The sequence below is a fragment of the Ictalurus punctatus genome, chromosome 15 (genome assembly GCF_001660625.3).
Source record: "Ictalurus punctatus breed USDA103 chromosome 15, Coco_2.0, whole genome shotgun sequence".
NCBI classification, from domain to species: domain Eukaryota; kingdom Metazoa; phylum Chordata; class Actinopteri; order Siluriformes; family Ictaluridae; genus Ictalurus; species Ictalurus punctatus.
Window position 1 is genome coordinate 20759415 of NC_030430.2, and position 16671 is coordinate 20776085.

Here is a 16671-nt window from a genome sequence, read left to right on the forward strand (position 1 = left end):
TTTACTAAAGTATAATCATTCAATATGGTGAAGTGTAAGGAGACATTGATAGAAGGCTTTATTTATCACATATACATATGCAAGCTTGTTACGAAGCTGAGGTCAGAGCACAGGTTGAGCCGTGATATAGTGCTCATGGAGCATATAGAGTTAAAGGTCTTTAACAGCTTGACTGTGCTGGGGTTTGAATCCATGACCATTGAGCCTCCATTGTCCTATGGCAGGAGTCTCCAATGTCTCCAATCTCCAACTTCAAGGTGGCAGTACTGCGGCTTGAACCCCTGACTTTCTGATCAGTAGACAGGACCTTGACCATTGATCCACCACTGCCCTATGGAAGGAGTCTCCAATGATAGCTCCAAGATAGTTACAGTAACTGATTCATGTTGGACTGCATCACACCACCCTGTCACTGATTATTTCCCTTTAACATAGGAACATACAGTGTGCAGTCTTACTATCTATTGGCTGTATATTGGTGAGCTGATGATGATGATGATCATAATTATGATGATGATCATAATGATGATGATCATCAGTCCCTTCCTCTCAGTTCACCCTGATTGTTTTAAAGGAGCAGGTTGTAATTTTAACTACTGCCTATGAGATGAACTGCAATTGCCACTGAACTGAACTCTTTATGCCTTATATATTTCTCTTAAGGAAGAGAGATAGAACTTAGCGGCTCAATTGTGACGTGAAGCAGAATCTGTTTCTAAGCTGAAAAAAATTAAGAAGCATGCCAGGTATCTTTATCTCTAATATATCTCTAAGGTATCTTTGAAATTCTATGATCACTCCAGGCTTTCCTCCTTTCCACTTTTAAGTACAGAAATATGGAACAAATGTGTAAAAAGACAACCTACTTCAAAATATTTTCTTTCTTTCTGCGTTCATCTAAACACGTGTTATAGCTTCAAGCTAGTTCAAGTTCATTCAGATTCTCTGACCAGCCAGACAGACTATCTCACTCAGCAATGCTTTTGCAATAGGAGCTAGGTCTCGACCTGTTACATCCTTGATTAACGCTCAGGAAGGACTGTCAGGCTCCAGTGTTTCAAAAACATCAGTGTCACTGTCTTGCTTATGGCTTTTGCAGAAGCCCAGTTCTGTGCAGATGACTTGACCTTTTGTGATTTACAAGCTAAGGATTTGATTTCCGCTGGGGATCAAGGGGGGGAGGAGGTAAGCTGGTATTGAATAGGTTTTAAATGCATGCAGCAGACACAGGGTGAAGTATGAAGGGATGAAGAAAAGACGAGCTGTTCCTGCAGCCCTGACCCCACCCCACGTAATGCTGCTCGGCTCCTGGGCACACAAACGGGACCATTATTCCAGTCTTAGTACTGGGAGTTTGTTGAGATACTTACATCTTTAGCCACCTCAGAACATCTTTGTTTACGGTATGTGTGTGTGTGTGTGTGTGTGTGTGTGTGTGTGTGTGTGTGTGTGTGTGTGTGTGTGTGTGTGTGTGTGTGTGTGTGTGTGTGTGTGTGTGTGTGTGTGTGAGAGAGAGAGAGAGAGAGAGAGAGAGAGAGAGAGAGAGAGAGAGAGAGAGAGAGATTAAATGAGTGCACCAGAGATCAGGAGAGCTTTATTACGGAAAACTGACATATGAACATTTTCCATATACATAACACCATCACATATGCAGTCCATTATGTTTCTATTCAACATTATGACTAATAACTGCTTTATTTTCATTTCAGATTTCTGAGCACTATATATAGCATCATGTCTGTATGCTCACTAAATACACAATTTAAAATTCTACACATGCTCAATCATGCAATTTTTCCAATCAAGAGCTTCAGTTCATGTTCACATCAAACTGGATTACATCAGATCTTTGTCTAGATTGGAAAAGACCAGCCAATGTTTTGGGTGAGCCTGTTCTCACTGTAGCCTCAGATTCCTGTTCCTGGTTGACAGGAGTAGACCTGCTGTGGTCGTCTGCTGTTGTAGCCCATCCGCCTCACGGTTTGACATGCTGTGTTTTCTGAGATGTTTTTCTGCCCACCACAGTTGTGGTTATTTGAGATACTGTAGCCTTCCTGTCAGCTTTCCCCATTCTCCTTTGACCTCTCTTATTAACAAGGAGTTTCTGCTTGCAGAACTGCAGCTCACTGGATGTTTTTTGTGTTTTGCACCATTCTGTGTAATCCATGAGACTGTTGTGTGTGAAAATCCCACAAAATCAGCAGTTTATGAAACACTCAAACCAGCCTGTCTGGCCGCAACAACCATGCCATGATCAGAGTCACTAAGATCACATTTCTCGGACGTTTAATTTCAATATTAACTGAAACGCTTGACTTGTATCTGCATGAATTTATGCATGGCACAGCTGGCACATGATTGGCTGAATAGATAATTGCATGAACGAGATGTACAGATGGCTGGTGAGTGTATAATGAAGAGCCTACGAAGAGTATCTACAGTATATCATTATGTAGTACATATCTTTGAGGATTTCAGACGGGAATTTCAGCAATAGCCGATGCATCATCCTTGGACATTTTGTATATTGTATATTTGTATTTTGTATTTGTACATCATGTGCACAAATACTTTATAAGCTGCTGTTAACCCTGTACATATTTATTGAACACGCACTGATAATGCTGAGTTCTCTATCGCCAGCATGGCTTTTAAGTGATAACCAGAAGTTGAAAAAAGTGAGGCAAACTGCTATGTTATAGCACATACACCCCCTACTGATGACAATTCATAATACACTCAATTACATCATGCAGCACACAAGCATTTCAGACATCCTCCTGTAGATGATATAATCCTATGGTATGTAAGGATGTGAGCAATTAATTACTTTGAGTTGTTAGTAATAAATTATATTCTCACATACTTAAATCATATTCACCAGTGATTTACTATGCAATCAGATCTCTTTGATTTAATCTGTTTGGCCTTTCAGTGTGTGTGTGTGTGTGTGTGTGTGTGTGTGTGTGTGTGTGTGTGTGTGTGTGTGAGTGCGTGTGTGTGTGTGTGTGTGTTTTCTTTAATGTCATCAATCTTCATAAAAGTAATATGATCTTGGTTGGAAAAATAAACTAGTACTCAATCCTATTTATCGCCTACACATGTCCCCAATTACTGCTGCAGTTTTATGAACTTCTTATTAAATTCTTATGTGTTCTGAGAGTGTGTTTGAATATACGATAAAAAGGGTGACAGAGAGAGAGAGAGAGAGAGAGAGAGAGAGAGAGAGAGAGAGAGAGAGAGAGAGAGAGAGAGAAGGTAGATTCCGTTCCTCAGTGTAGGAGCTGGATTTATGTTATATATCAGTAGCATGGAATGTTTTATTGCCCACGCTCTTCTATGATGAGAAATTTTCCCACAGTCCTCTGAGCTTTCACTCAGAGTTATCCCAGTATCTTACTTTCTTTCGTCTTTCTAGCTACCATCAAGATCATGCACAGTCATAGTATGTGAGGATGCACAAGATATTCTTGGTGTGTGTGTGTGTGCGTCTGTTGGGTCTGTGAAAATAGCTGGACTATATGAACTGTTATGAATCTCACAATTTCTGATGCCATGGACTATGTGATGTTTCTAAGGTTCTCTTTTTAACAGCAAAACGTGAGCATCGCAGAAACAAGGGTGTACATTGTCACTAGTGCAACCTAGTGCTCTTTTCCTACAAGTCGGTTAAACTACGTAGGTCAGCGCTGAAAATTGGAGTGGTTGACCTGTCAGTATTTCTTGGTGAAATAACCAAAGCATATTTTTGTTCAAATGTGGAAGTCATTCTGCTTTTAACAGCTAGTATATGTAATTAAAGTGGAACCCATTGAACAGGTCTGTGTCTGTAATCTGAATATCTCGGCTGTAGTGGTTTGATTAATGGATTGTCCCATTTTGTTCAGTGTTCCTGGGATAGGCTCTGGATCCAACAAGCTACTGACGATGAAGAATGAATGAATATATCAAATATTGCTTAAAAATATGAATGATTGAGGATCAGTACTTTATGGTTGCATGGTTCTCCTCACATTTGGGCAGTATCTGCTCAGAGGAGAAACTCTGGTCACTGTGGAAACCTGGGCACTGTGAAATAGAGAATTAACACCAATATCCAATCAGCTCAAGAAGGCATCTCTACTGAACTATCTGTCATGTCGTCTGTCAATTCTGTAAACTTGACTTGTGCTAGCATTCAGGGTTTTTTCCGCCCTCTGTTTTGTGGGTGTGTTTTTTGACTGCATCTTTAATTATCCATGCTTATCTGATTAAATTCACTGGACAACTTGCTGTTCTCTAATCCTGATACTTTGATACTGAGATTGCACACACTTGTATAAGGATCAGAGGATGAGAGAAAATGGTCTCTAGCCTATCCATGAAACTTCTCAGCACTGCTGTAGTCAGTAATTGGACTCTAGAGGGACTAGAGGGGGTGTGAGAGAGTTTTTAGATGGAGAGAAAGAGAGAGCAAAAGGAAGAATGCGACAAGAGAGAAAGAATGAGAGTGAGAGACGATCTAGATGGATAAGAAGAGGAGGGCGAGGGATTCATTCACTCAGCACAATTCTCAGCTGATGGTGTCCTCCGAGTAGAATGTACAGACATGCTGAGTGTCATGAACTTCTCTGACCGTAGATAGCCCACATTCCAACACACACACACACACACACACACACACACACACACACACACACACACACACACACACACACACACACACACACACACACACACACACACACAAACTTTCCTCCAAAGCACACATGTTGGCTCAATTAAGCAGGAATTTTGTCTGAACCTGCTCCCGCCTCAACCTGTCACACTGTTTGTGTTGAAATGTCACTGAATTGTTACCCATATGTGCTTATGTGTGGGCTATATAACAAATATATCATAATACGTGTAGACATAATCATGATACACAATGTATATCACAACATTAAGTTTTTGTTACCAAAGTGAGAACATTAAACATAAAAAAAAAACAACTACAGAAAACTATGATTATATATGCATAATGTAAAGAAGAAAACACATTGGCACATATTTTCTAGTAACAACATATCCTGGAGTGTTTTATTCTTCTTAAACTATACTATAGCACATATCATTTGCCAACAAGTGCAATTGTTAATTAATTAAATAACAAAGTTGGGTTTAATATTATTGAATGTCCACAAAACAAGTTCATTACTGTTGTCTCTTATTTTATAGCAGCTATATATCGTTCTATAACAATCGATCCCTCACCAATCCCTCTTTTTCCTCACTTTCTCTGTTGTTTCTGTGGAAAGTTTAAATTTGCAACATTAGCTCATATGGTTACAAAGCACTGACACTGGAGACTCCTTCCAAAAGAATGCTAAATAAACATGTTCTCACAGTAAATATTGCCATATGATCAATTACACACTTTTTAAAATTCAGTGATGCAAACCATACAAATCTCTGTGTAAGCTGTTTCTATAGAAAACATAACATATTACAACAAAAGCATTAATATAAACCTGTGATTTGCCTTGGGGCTGGGAATTATTGTCAGAGCTGAGGTTATAGAAAATTAATTAACACCTTCTGGCCAATCAGAATTGAGAAATCAACAGTGCTGTGGTATAACTGTCTTTAACATCTACTATTAATCAGATAACACCACAACGATGAGACAAAACTATAGAACATCACGCGTCACAGGTATTTACCAAACAAAATCTACAAAATCTAGTTTATAAAACATTTATTTGTATTTGAATAAATGGTTTTGTATGGTTTGCTTTATCATGACAGAATGCATTTAAATAGCACATATCATCTCTTCACATATCATCAAGCTATTGTTATACGTTTGTTGCTTTTGTTATCTTGCATAATCTCAGTCTGTTTTTGACATTTTCAGCATAGAGTCAGAGGTTAAATTGAGATTTATGAGGTGGGGGAGTCCTACTGTTTTCATAGGCACCAACAATTTGGCATTACAATTCAGTTTATGTTCTTACATGATTAGCGTTGATATCAAAGAAATGTCAGGTTTTTGCTATGTAACTACAAATTAAACAAATCTTAAAACATATTTTAATAAACATATTCAGATGAAATAAAGACTCGCTAACAAGCTCAGCAGTGACGGTTTCATCTGAATAAGTAACCCTGGCCTCTGTGTGTCTAGTTATAGGAAAATTCCCATGGGATTTTCATTTGAAACCATGGATCATGAATGGTACCCCATGAGATGCTTTGGTGTGTTCGTGGGAAATCATGTTTTTTTTTTTTTTTTTTTTTTTTTTTTTTTTTTTTAAATATTTGCAATCCCATGAAAAAATTGTGGTATTCCCATTTACTGCCTTAGAGGACACCTAAAATCTAGAATGTTCGAACAGGCATGAAGTGTCACCTCATTAAATTTCCCAAAACCCATAAGCTTCCATAAGACTTTTTATAATCACCATAAAAACAGAACTATATTTATAAAATGCAGTTTCAGTTCAAAATTCTGACTGGCTGAGCCAAGTTCAAAGCTGTTCAAAGCTAAAATCCTTGATATACTGTATGCAAACCTGTGACTGAATCACAATAATTTAATCCTGTTAATTAATTGCTTTAAACCAATAAAACTATTATACTTAAGCTACTGTTATGTCTATGGAATGTCGTAATCTTTGTCTGCAACCAAAGCTTTGTCTGCAACAGACTACATTGTCATGCAGAAGAAATGTTTATCGCAAATATTATTAATAATGATAATAATTATAATTGCCATGTAATAAAAGCAGTAACCCGGAGGCCGGGGGGGTGGGGGGGGGGGGGGTGGGGGGGTGTATGTTACAATTATTTTATCATGTCATGGAAAACAGGATTTTAGGGCCTCCCATGAAAACTTACAGTGGGGATTTCCGGTAAAGTGGTTATGGTAACATATTGCCTATCCCTATTATGTACAATACAATATATACACTGCCAAACACTTTTGTTTGCTCATTTGCACATAAGTCCAAAGTTGGATTTAAATATCCCCAACCCAATGGACGTCCCTTTCTTCAATCAGTACTTTAAGAAGTCTATTAACAGTCGTAATTAGTTATAAACTAGCCACAAGTGTGTGTTGTATTGTCCTTCTGTTGCGATCAGCTCATTTCTGTGTATACAGTAACACAAACCCCCCACTAGCTCTTAAGATTCAGCCTGGCTATGAGAACGACAGCTCTTGTCTTGCACTGCAGATATAATTATATCGTTAAACACATGTGCAGCTATTTTTGACACATGTTTATATTTGGTTCTGACTTCGAAAGGTGTTAGGTTTCCGACTGACTGGATGTCTGGAAGCAGTGAATAAGGAATTTGCCAAGTGACATACTCAAAGGCTAAATGATACAATGTGGATAAAAAAAAATGCATCAGGAAGTGAGACCCTAAAAGAAAACACAAGCTGTAAAGAGAGGGGGAGAGCAAAAAAAAAAAGAAAAAAAGAAAAAAGAAGAGAGGAGTGGGAGCTGTACTGTGGACTAGCCAGTGACTGGAGTTGCTGAGTGAAGCTCCACCTCCTCCCCCCTCCCGTCTTGTGTCTCTCTGTTTCTACCTCGTGCTCTCAGCCAGTGGTGCTGTCTGATCATTTGACCAGGCGCTGAGCAGAAGAGCACAGAGGGACGATTGCTGCACATGGAGGGGAGAGAGAAACAGAAAGAGAGCTGAGCTTTTCGCCTAATCTTGACTCTTTCACTTATAAACTGTGACTACTTAAACTTAAACCTAAACCTAAACCTGGTTTCTGGACTGATTTTTTTTTAATCCCCCCTCATTGTTATCTGCCAAGGTTCTTCGGTTACCTCTTTGGGATTAACTCTCCAGGGCAGGAGTGCGTGTATCTGGGGGAGAGAGCGCGGGTGCCATGGGTCATGCTGGTTCCTGGTAGACCGGCTGCCTCTGATTGGGATACAACATGAAGGGCGCCCATCATCACCGGGGCTGCGCCTGCCAACACTTGTTCCGAAAAGTCCTGGCAAAGTGCGGCTGCTGTTATGCCAGGGTCAGAGGTCAGTGACTCCGGCGTTCTGGTTCTCACTGTCCTCTAATTTACTATCTTATACAAAGTGCACTGGATAGTAATAGCTATGTGCTTTTTAACCATAACATTTGAGCTTATGGAAGTGTGACCAAAGTGCTTTGACTGCTTGTTAGATCATAAAAGCATACAGCCTCATAGTTGGCTTTTTCTTCATTTCATAATCTGTTCTCCATTTCTCATCAGTCCTTTGCCTTAAATTTGCTTTGACAGATGCCCTCCCACCTTCTCCTTATCTCTCCTCTCGAGATGCAGTGTGGGCATACACTTGTGATTAAGCATAGCTGTGCATGTATGTGTTAGTGAGCATACAGTATGTGTGTATCATCCACACATTCTCAGCCAGAGCAACAGATGCCTGTCACTTTTCCTGATTAAGGATTCTTTCCGAGCTTCTCCTTTTTGCATCTCTTCTCGCTCCTCTTACAAACCCTCCCCCCCCCCACACACGAGTATTAGAGCCTGCACAAGTGCTCTTTGTGTGTATATAGTTAGTTTTGTGTGTGTGTGTGTGTGTGTGTGTGTGTGTGTGTATAGATAAAAGAATGGTTTGTGACAAGCCTCCTGAGGCATTTCTGGATGCTTTATGTATGTATAGCACATGGGTTTATGAAACAGTAGAGGACCGGGCCACAGAGAAAAATTCCTTCCTCTCTAAAAACAGGATTAAAACCCTGTGCTTTCAGTCTTCCTGTGTTTTTTGCTGCCTCCCAGCTGTACACCTTTAATTTTTCAGCCTATTACTGAATACCCTGTAATTCTGTCTTCGAGGAACTCGCATTTTGTGCGTTTCAGTAAAACAGCGGGATGTATGATGTAACTGCCTTTGGTAGTAACAACAAAGGAAGAGAATTTACTTGTAATATCCAATTAATAATCTAAGAACACAACTCAACACACACACACACACACAATACATCATTCTCAGCCAGGTTTCTTTCCTTCCTAGGGTTGGCGCCAAACTTTGCTGTGATCCTGCTGTATATAACTAAAAGTACACTAAAATTGGCAGCACCAAATGTTACACTTTTCCAGCAGAGCCACTTACACCTCATTACAGGCATGTTAAGTGATTTTGGTGGAAGTTGGCTGAATATGGTCCCTGGTTCAATCCTGAGCTCGGGTTATAGAATGGGTTTCCTCCAGGTTCTCCGGTTTCCTCCTACCTCGTAAAAATATACCAGTAGGTAAACTGGTAACTATAATGCCTCTACAAGTGAACTTGAATAGAATGTGTGTGGGCATGGTGCTCTGTGATGAACTGGCATTCAATCCATGGTGTATTCCCAGATCCAGCTCCTGATCGCAATGGAGCAGCTACTGAAGATGGAAGATGAAGAAGAAAAATATAAAACCACACCCCAAAATGAAATAATATACGTAGCTTTGAGAGGTAATATAATTGATAGCCAACTAGATACACCAGCTTGTCCTGTCTGGTTCGAGGTTGGTGTTCCTGTTTAAAGATTCTGTGCCACCATATAAACCAGAGCTGTTCTTCTGAGCAGATAACAGAATGTTACCAAATATTATATATATATATATATATATATATATATATATATATATTACATATACATATTATACATATTATATGTATGTCTCTGAGGGGAAAATGAAAGTGCCGCTCCATCTCCATCAGCACTAAGCCTCCAGTTATGTGTGCCATTTAGTGAACGCTCCCGTGAGTCAGTAGATATTGTTTTAATGCTAGGAATTAACATCAGACCCAGTTGCTTTAATATAAATCACATTAACAGAGAGCTGGCAGCAAATGGAGACTGCTTAAACTGATATGTGACCCCTCTCTAAGCTTTTTCCCCTCTTTTCCTTTACTTTTCTCGCATTTATTCTTCTCATATTCTTTCTGGCCTTGTCATCTCTTAGGCACCTCGGTTGCATTCTCCGTGATGGAGGAGGGTATAACTCGGTGGTTTACATAAGAGTGTTTAATCATGCTCGAATAAGGGCTAAATGTTTACTCAGGTTGTGGAATAAAGACAACAAGCTAAATGTATTCAGCAACAGATCCTCTTCATGCTGCATTCTTGAGTTACACTCCTTTTACATATCAGCGTACCCGACCTGAGCCAAGACTGCATTTAGCTCATCATGTTGACCCAACTTACCTTAAACACATACATACACACATAAGGAGTGGAGTTCTTGTTTAGATATATATGGTGGTCACAGGCAGCCCGGAGTCGCATGTGCCAGCTTGGCCAGCCATTCACGTCCTCTTTCAGTGCTGTGTAACAATAAATGAGGCCGCTCAGGAATCATGTTTCCTGAATTGAACCGTCTCACAGACTTTATTTATTTCCACCAAGTCGATGCAAGAATTTCTGCGTCGGTTTTTTTTTTCTGTGCTTCTGTAATTCACTACCCGTCTCTGATCCTTTCGGGCATCATTTTTTCCAAACTGCTCGTTGCATGTTGCATTTTAGCCAGACCATGATAGTCATAATTATGCCACTTTAACGTGCTGTTTCTTTCCGCACTGCAGCTGTTATTTACAAGCACAGGGTTGAGCAGTATGACGTCTTCCTCTCTGTCTCAGTGACCACAGCCGCCAATGGAAATTAAGGCAACTGTGCTCATAAGGTCTGGAGATTCCAGTAGACACTTTTGGCCATCCATGTCTAAGTCTGATCAATATCATTGAGCTTTTAGATTGAACTTACGTGTATGTGTGTGTGTGTGTGTGTGTGTGTTTGTGTGTGTGTGTGTGTGGCTGCATGGCTGAGTGTATGTTTTGATGAGGTACTTAATGTCTTATAGACTGTAGATCAGAATCCACAGGTATCATGACTCCATACATTGACCTTAGACAATGAAGCATGAAATTGTACTTTCTGAGATAATCAGTTGCATTGTGTCACTTAAGCAGGCAATAGCGTAAACAGCAGGTGTGGAGATGGAAGAGGCAGGAGAGCAATTGCAGGAGAGCTGAGTGTATTACGGTATATCTGTATCATCTCACCTTCTGACTTCACTCATCCACAAACAGGAAGCCGATCTGTACCTCAAGAGGAAAACATGTTAGGCGATTATGAGCAAGACAAAGAGGGCTCATTTACACTTATTTAATCAGCCTGAACGTGTGGTGATTCACAGCAGATTTTGTTTTTCATCACTTGTCCTGTTGCTCTGATTAATCAGTAAACCACAAGATATTTATACCTCATGAAACAGTATCTTCATTCTACGTTTATTTTTGTCGCAACCAGGATTGCAGTACGAGGCTTTACTCATATACAAAGCTGATTAAATATCTGTAACCTGCTGCTCTACCGTGGCTAAAACAATAGTTTGCTGTTTGCAGATCAATTGTATTTTTCTGATATAATGTAATGTGTTCATAGAATTATCAGAAATGCTACAAGAGTCAAATTGATCTTTTATACGATGGCCAGAATGTGTTGAATAATTTTCTGTAACAGCTGTAGAAGAAATCACAGGTTTTTATTAACATACGTGTTCTAAAGCATTATTGATTCTATAGTAACAGCTCATTCACAGGGACCTGTATGGCAGATTCTGAATATAATCTAATCCTAATCTGAAAACAACAACAACAACAACAACAAAAACATATGCTATTTGACAAAGAAAAACCTATAAATGTTCATGTGGTGAAGCTTTCCATAAGAAGACATTCATGTAACATTCATAGAAGGAATCTCCAGAGTTGGCAAAGCTAGTGTGTAAGTGTAAGAGGAATAAAACTCAGGGCATGTTATTCTAAGAAAATAATTCCCTTTGGGCTGGCAATACTAACCACGCTTCACATCGGTCTGCAACACACCACCTTGTTTTGGATTATTTTCCTATAACAGCATCCCCCCAAATGTTTTTTCTTTGGTTTATATAGTGCATAAAACTTCTTTTTCTTTTCTTTTTTTTTTAAAGATCATAGCACAACTCCATTCAGTCACTGTGTACGATTTGCTGCTCATTTGCATATTTATTTCTGATATCCTTATTTAAAGTATCTATTCTCAGAACTATGCTTCCTTTCCAACACTGCTCTTGTAATTTCATGCTTTAAGGCAATGGTCACCAACCCTGTTCCTGGAGATCTACCTCCCTGAAGACTTCAGCTCCACCCATAATCGTGCCCACCTGATCGTGTAATCATCACCTTAAAAAGTTCTAGATCAGCTAAAACAGGTGTGTTCGATTCTGGTTGGAGATGAAACCTGTAGGAAGGAAGAGGGTTGGTGACTGCTGCTTTAAAGGAACGATTACAAATTTTAAAGCCCTCTGCTGCTTGTGGGATGAACTACAGTTGCAAAAAGAACATGAAATACCAAGCCCATCCCCTTTGTTCAAACTGCCTAATGAGTTGCCTTCTAAGGAAAATGGGTGGGAGTCATTTCAGACCAGTTATATATAAATAAAAGCCTGAATTGAAGAAACTATCCAGATCCATTGCATGGCAATATTGCGATTTATAGTTCTTCTGTGGTGTCTTTGCAATTTATATATATATATATATATATATATATATATATATATATATATATATATATATATATATATATATATATACACATACACACACACACATATATATATATATATATATATATATATATATATATATATATATATATATATATGTAGAGAAACACTCCTTAACATTGCAAACTACCCCTGTATCTCTTTCTGATGACCAGGATTGCCATTTAAAGAGTACTCAAAGTGGATTTTTCACATCTGCTGTCTTGATAGCAGAGATGGCACCACTCCTTCTCTCATTGAGGAAATAAAGTGGTCACTCAGAGGCATAATACCTACATATGATATAAACTGTAGTGCCTCTCATATGTGGGCCTGTCTGGCAAAGACAGTGTAGTATAGGTTGACATTTTAATGACCCGAGCGTTTGTACGTGTACCACATTAATCATATTTAAAGTTGGTGATTAAGCAGGAGACAGTTTTAGTCTGATTTGGAGTCGGCACATACGCGGCAATATTGCATTTTTTACCACTATAAAACCTCCTACACATTGAAAGGTATTTGAAGAACTTGCAGGTAATCTCTCTTAAATCCGCTGTGTTGGAGGACAGACATTCTGAAAGTGTGTGTGTGTGTTTTCTACCTCGCTCAGGCAGATTGCTCATGCTCAGTCTCCGCAGTAACAGTATCTTTATCTTTGGCGGTTGTGTTTATGAAAATCTCCATCACTTCTCCTGCATTTTCACCAGCATCTTCTCAATCTCTCGTGTCTGCTTTCTGATTGCCTGTGAGGCAGGAGGCAATTACAACCACATCTCTGTCTCACTGTCACACTAGTTTAAACACTTAAAAGTCTTTTTATGAGATTCATTTCAGATGTCCATTTTCTCGCCCACTGGTGAGATGTGTCCGGGCCTGCAAGATGTAGTTCTGCTGGATTTGCAACCTCCTGCTAAGTGTGTCAGACATCTTAGCAGCTGCAAAAGACAGAAATCAGATGCTGAGATCTACTTGCCAACTTACAGACTTTGTTGCTAGTAAATAAAGTTGCTAAAGGCATTTTAAATGCCTTTAGCAACTTTATTATTTAAAATAAAAAAAAAGCCTGCCATAAAATCTTGTGACTTTTTGAGCAGATTGACTCACAACCAGTGTGTGAAGCCTGACAGAGTTGCGCTTGTGTGAGTCAAACTATCACTCACTGATCACCATTTTTCCTAATGACCAATTACTGATCATAATTGTTCTTAATGACCAATCACTACTCACCATTGTGATCACCACAACACTTGGTCTACCTATTCTCTGACAAAATCCTACTGGTGGTTCCAGAGCTGGTGCATGCACGTTTAGTTCCTTAAGTGGATAACTAATGTTTTTAGCTTCTTAAAGGGGTTCTACTAGGAGAATTTTGGACAAGGGAACTCCCTCTTACCGAGAACCGTTCTGCAGAAGGGCTTGCATGGAAGGACAAAACAAAGAACACTTTAGGCAGTTAGGTGGAAACCTTTGTGTGATCTCCAACCATGAAAGTACCGGTCCTCAGACTGCAGATTTGCTTCATCAGGGCTTTGGGGCTCAGTTTGTGATCATTTGGTTACTATGGGAACAACTTGAGCAATTTTATTTGTAGCTTTCTTCCCCATTACTGTCTTTAAAATAAGTTTAGGGAAGTTTGAAGAAACAATTATAGAAATAATAAATAGCAGATACATTGCAAATTGTAAGGTTAATGCTAAGAAAATTTCCTTTGATCAGCTATGCACTTTGTAGAAATAACTAAATGCATTAAAACATGTTTATCTCATTTTGCATGTGAACATTGTCCACGACTTTGCCGTGTCTATGACTTTGATGTCTTTGCTGTGTATAAACGCAGAACAATGTGACTTTAGATGGTAAAATATGTTCTCCAAGCCAGAACTTGTAAAGTCCTCAACGTGTGCAATTATGTTTATGCTGCTCATTAGTAACCTCCCTTATGTGATTACGGAATGTTTCAAAATGTGGGCCACATTTGAAAAGGTTTCCCTTGTTTCCTAAACAAGCCCAGATACCGTGTCAATGGAAAAACAGTACTTGATACTTCACCATAACTACAGCAATGATAAACACTTTATATATTTCAGTAACTGCTTTCCAACGAGCGTCTGCATGGGGTGTTGTGTGATTCAGGCTGCTGTGGAGAAATCCGAGGTGACCAGAGCGAATGGTATGTTCCTGTTTGTAACATATCCTATTCCTGGCTCTCTACTGTCTCTTTGTCATCCACTTGTAAGATGTTGGTCCTGGACGGATTGTTGGAAAAGCAGCACGCGTAGTTTAAAGTGAGAGGATGCAGGGGAGCAGAGATATTTTTAACACGAGACCCCATTCCCCTTTCATACTCCCTGTTTGCCTTTCATTCCTACTTTCCTACACATCTCTGTTTGTAAGATGTGCTTCCTGTCTTATGAACACACACACACACAATTCTCTGAGCATGATGAAGAAATAGGCCCTGCTGAGTTAAATACAAATCTTCAATGATTTAGATGCCAGTGGAGAATAAGCTTATTCCAGGGACAAATCTCTGTTTTAATGCTTGTCTGTCTTTGTCTCTTTCTCAGCTGCTCTATATTAATATCCATTCCACATCTGGTCAAATCACCTATGCTTCCCTGCAGATATATTCACTTCTCTCTTTCTTTCTTCCCTTGCCACCATCCAACCCACTAACATACCTCCTGCTCTAATGTGTCTAATTGTTTTTAGAAAAAACAAGAGAAAGAAGACGGTATATGGAATGCAGTCCTTCAAATTGCATCTATATTTGTCAGATGTAAACTTTCCTGCATGTGACTTAAATAAAAGATGTAGGCCACGAGTTGAGGAAAAGGACTTTCTCTGACCTTTTGGGCATGTTTCGTTGCTGTACTACAGAATGGTGTTTTTTAATACAAAGGTTCCCCATCGGTTTCTGCTGGCAGCCACACTGAGCTGTCGTCCCTAGAGGAGTCCTCAAAATAGAGGACTGCCAAACATTTTCATGAAATAGAGAAACAAATTTCAGTGAAGTGCAGACAGTTCTGCAAGCTCTCATGGCTTAACGGTTTGGCCCTTGGACGATGGAAAAAAAAAGCAGTAGCAGGGGGGGTTCCAGCTGCGGCATCTTAGTGGAAGATGATTGGCTGCTTTGTGAGGACGGGAGGCCTTGGTCTCTTATGCAACAGGCTAATGCTTTACTGCGAAATGTGAGGATGTATACTGTTCCTCTTGACCTTATGGGGAAATCCACGGCATACTCTATGTGCTTGCGGTGAAGTTAACCTTTGGTCCAGCTTTAGGATAGCACAGGGCTGGAGAACTTTGTGTGTATTGAGTGCATTGGCTCAACGTTCTGGAGAGAGATTACATTTTTGTAGCATAAATACAATAAAGATGACTCTTTCAGTGGTGTAGCTCTGGCTCTAGCTACCAAATTATGAAAGTTAAAGATATCTTGAAGGGTATTTTGAAAGGTACCTTCACTGGGTCTTCATAACACATTGATTAGCATTGTGTAATTCTTATATTTCAAGCAATGCTGGAGATTTGTGTAACAGTTGTCTCACCATTCAGACCTCTAGCGTAAACTATAGGGTCTGGTACCTTTGGACAGTGAACAAGGCAACATTGACAAAAGGAGGCCATTTTAAACACTGATAAACCACAGACCTTTTATATATTGCCCTCTAGCTGGGTGGCTGTGGATCAGGTGGTAGAGCCGGTTGTCCACTAATCGTAGGGTTGGCGGTTTGATTCCCGGCCCACATGACTTCACATACCGAAGTGTCCTTGGTGAATGAGACACAGTATAAAGCACGTTGGATAAAAGCGCTATATAAGACCATTTAGCTGGTTTTTGGATTTTTTGGATTTGCCCTTTCACTGTGGTTTGCACATTGCATGATCTTTGCCTGTTTTGAGATGACCTTTCTTGCCTAACAATTTGGCTTTGTCTCGCCTACCTTATCTGACACCTGTCGGCAAATTTATGAGATTATCTTGCCAATGACTGTTTAAAAAATTACTTTTAAAGACAGGATTCCCTGTATGGTCCAGCAACTATGTCTTGCTGTGAAAAGCTCAGTGTCGTGGTGTTAAAACTTAACTTTGTGTCCTGCTAGAAACAAGAAGTCAGG

General features: G+C 39.5%; 1 protein-coding gene across 6 annotated transcripts in view; it reads left to right on the plus strand.

The window, feature by feature from the left end:
- The window catches only part of arhgef25a (Rho guanine nucleotide exchange factor (GEF) 25a), an 80801-nt gene that overhangs the window by 11148 nt on the left and 52982 nt on the right, over positions 1–16671 (plus strand). Inside the window, exon 1 of one of the 6 annotated variants that reach the window (XM_053686159.1) lies at positions 6894–8012. The exons of the other annotated variants lie outside the window; for them this stretch is intronic. Coding sequence (XP_053542134.1) covers positions 7919–8012 — 94 coding nt within the window. The 5' untranslated portion in view covers positions 6894–7918. Of the gene's footprint in view, positions 1–6893; positions 8013–16671 lie in introns of those variants that run through there. 6 annotated transcript variants of the gene reach the window in all.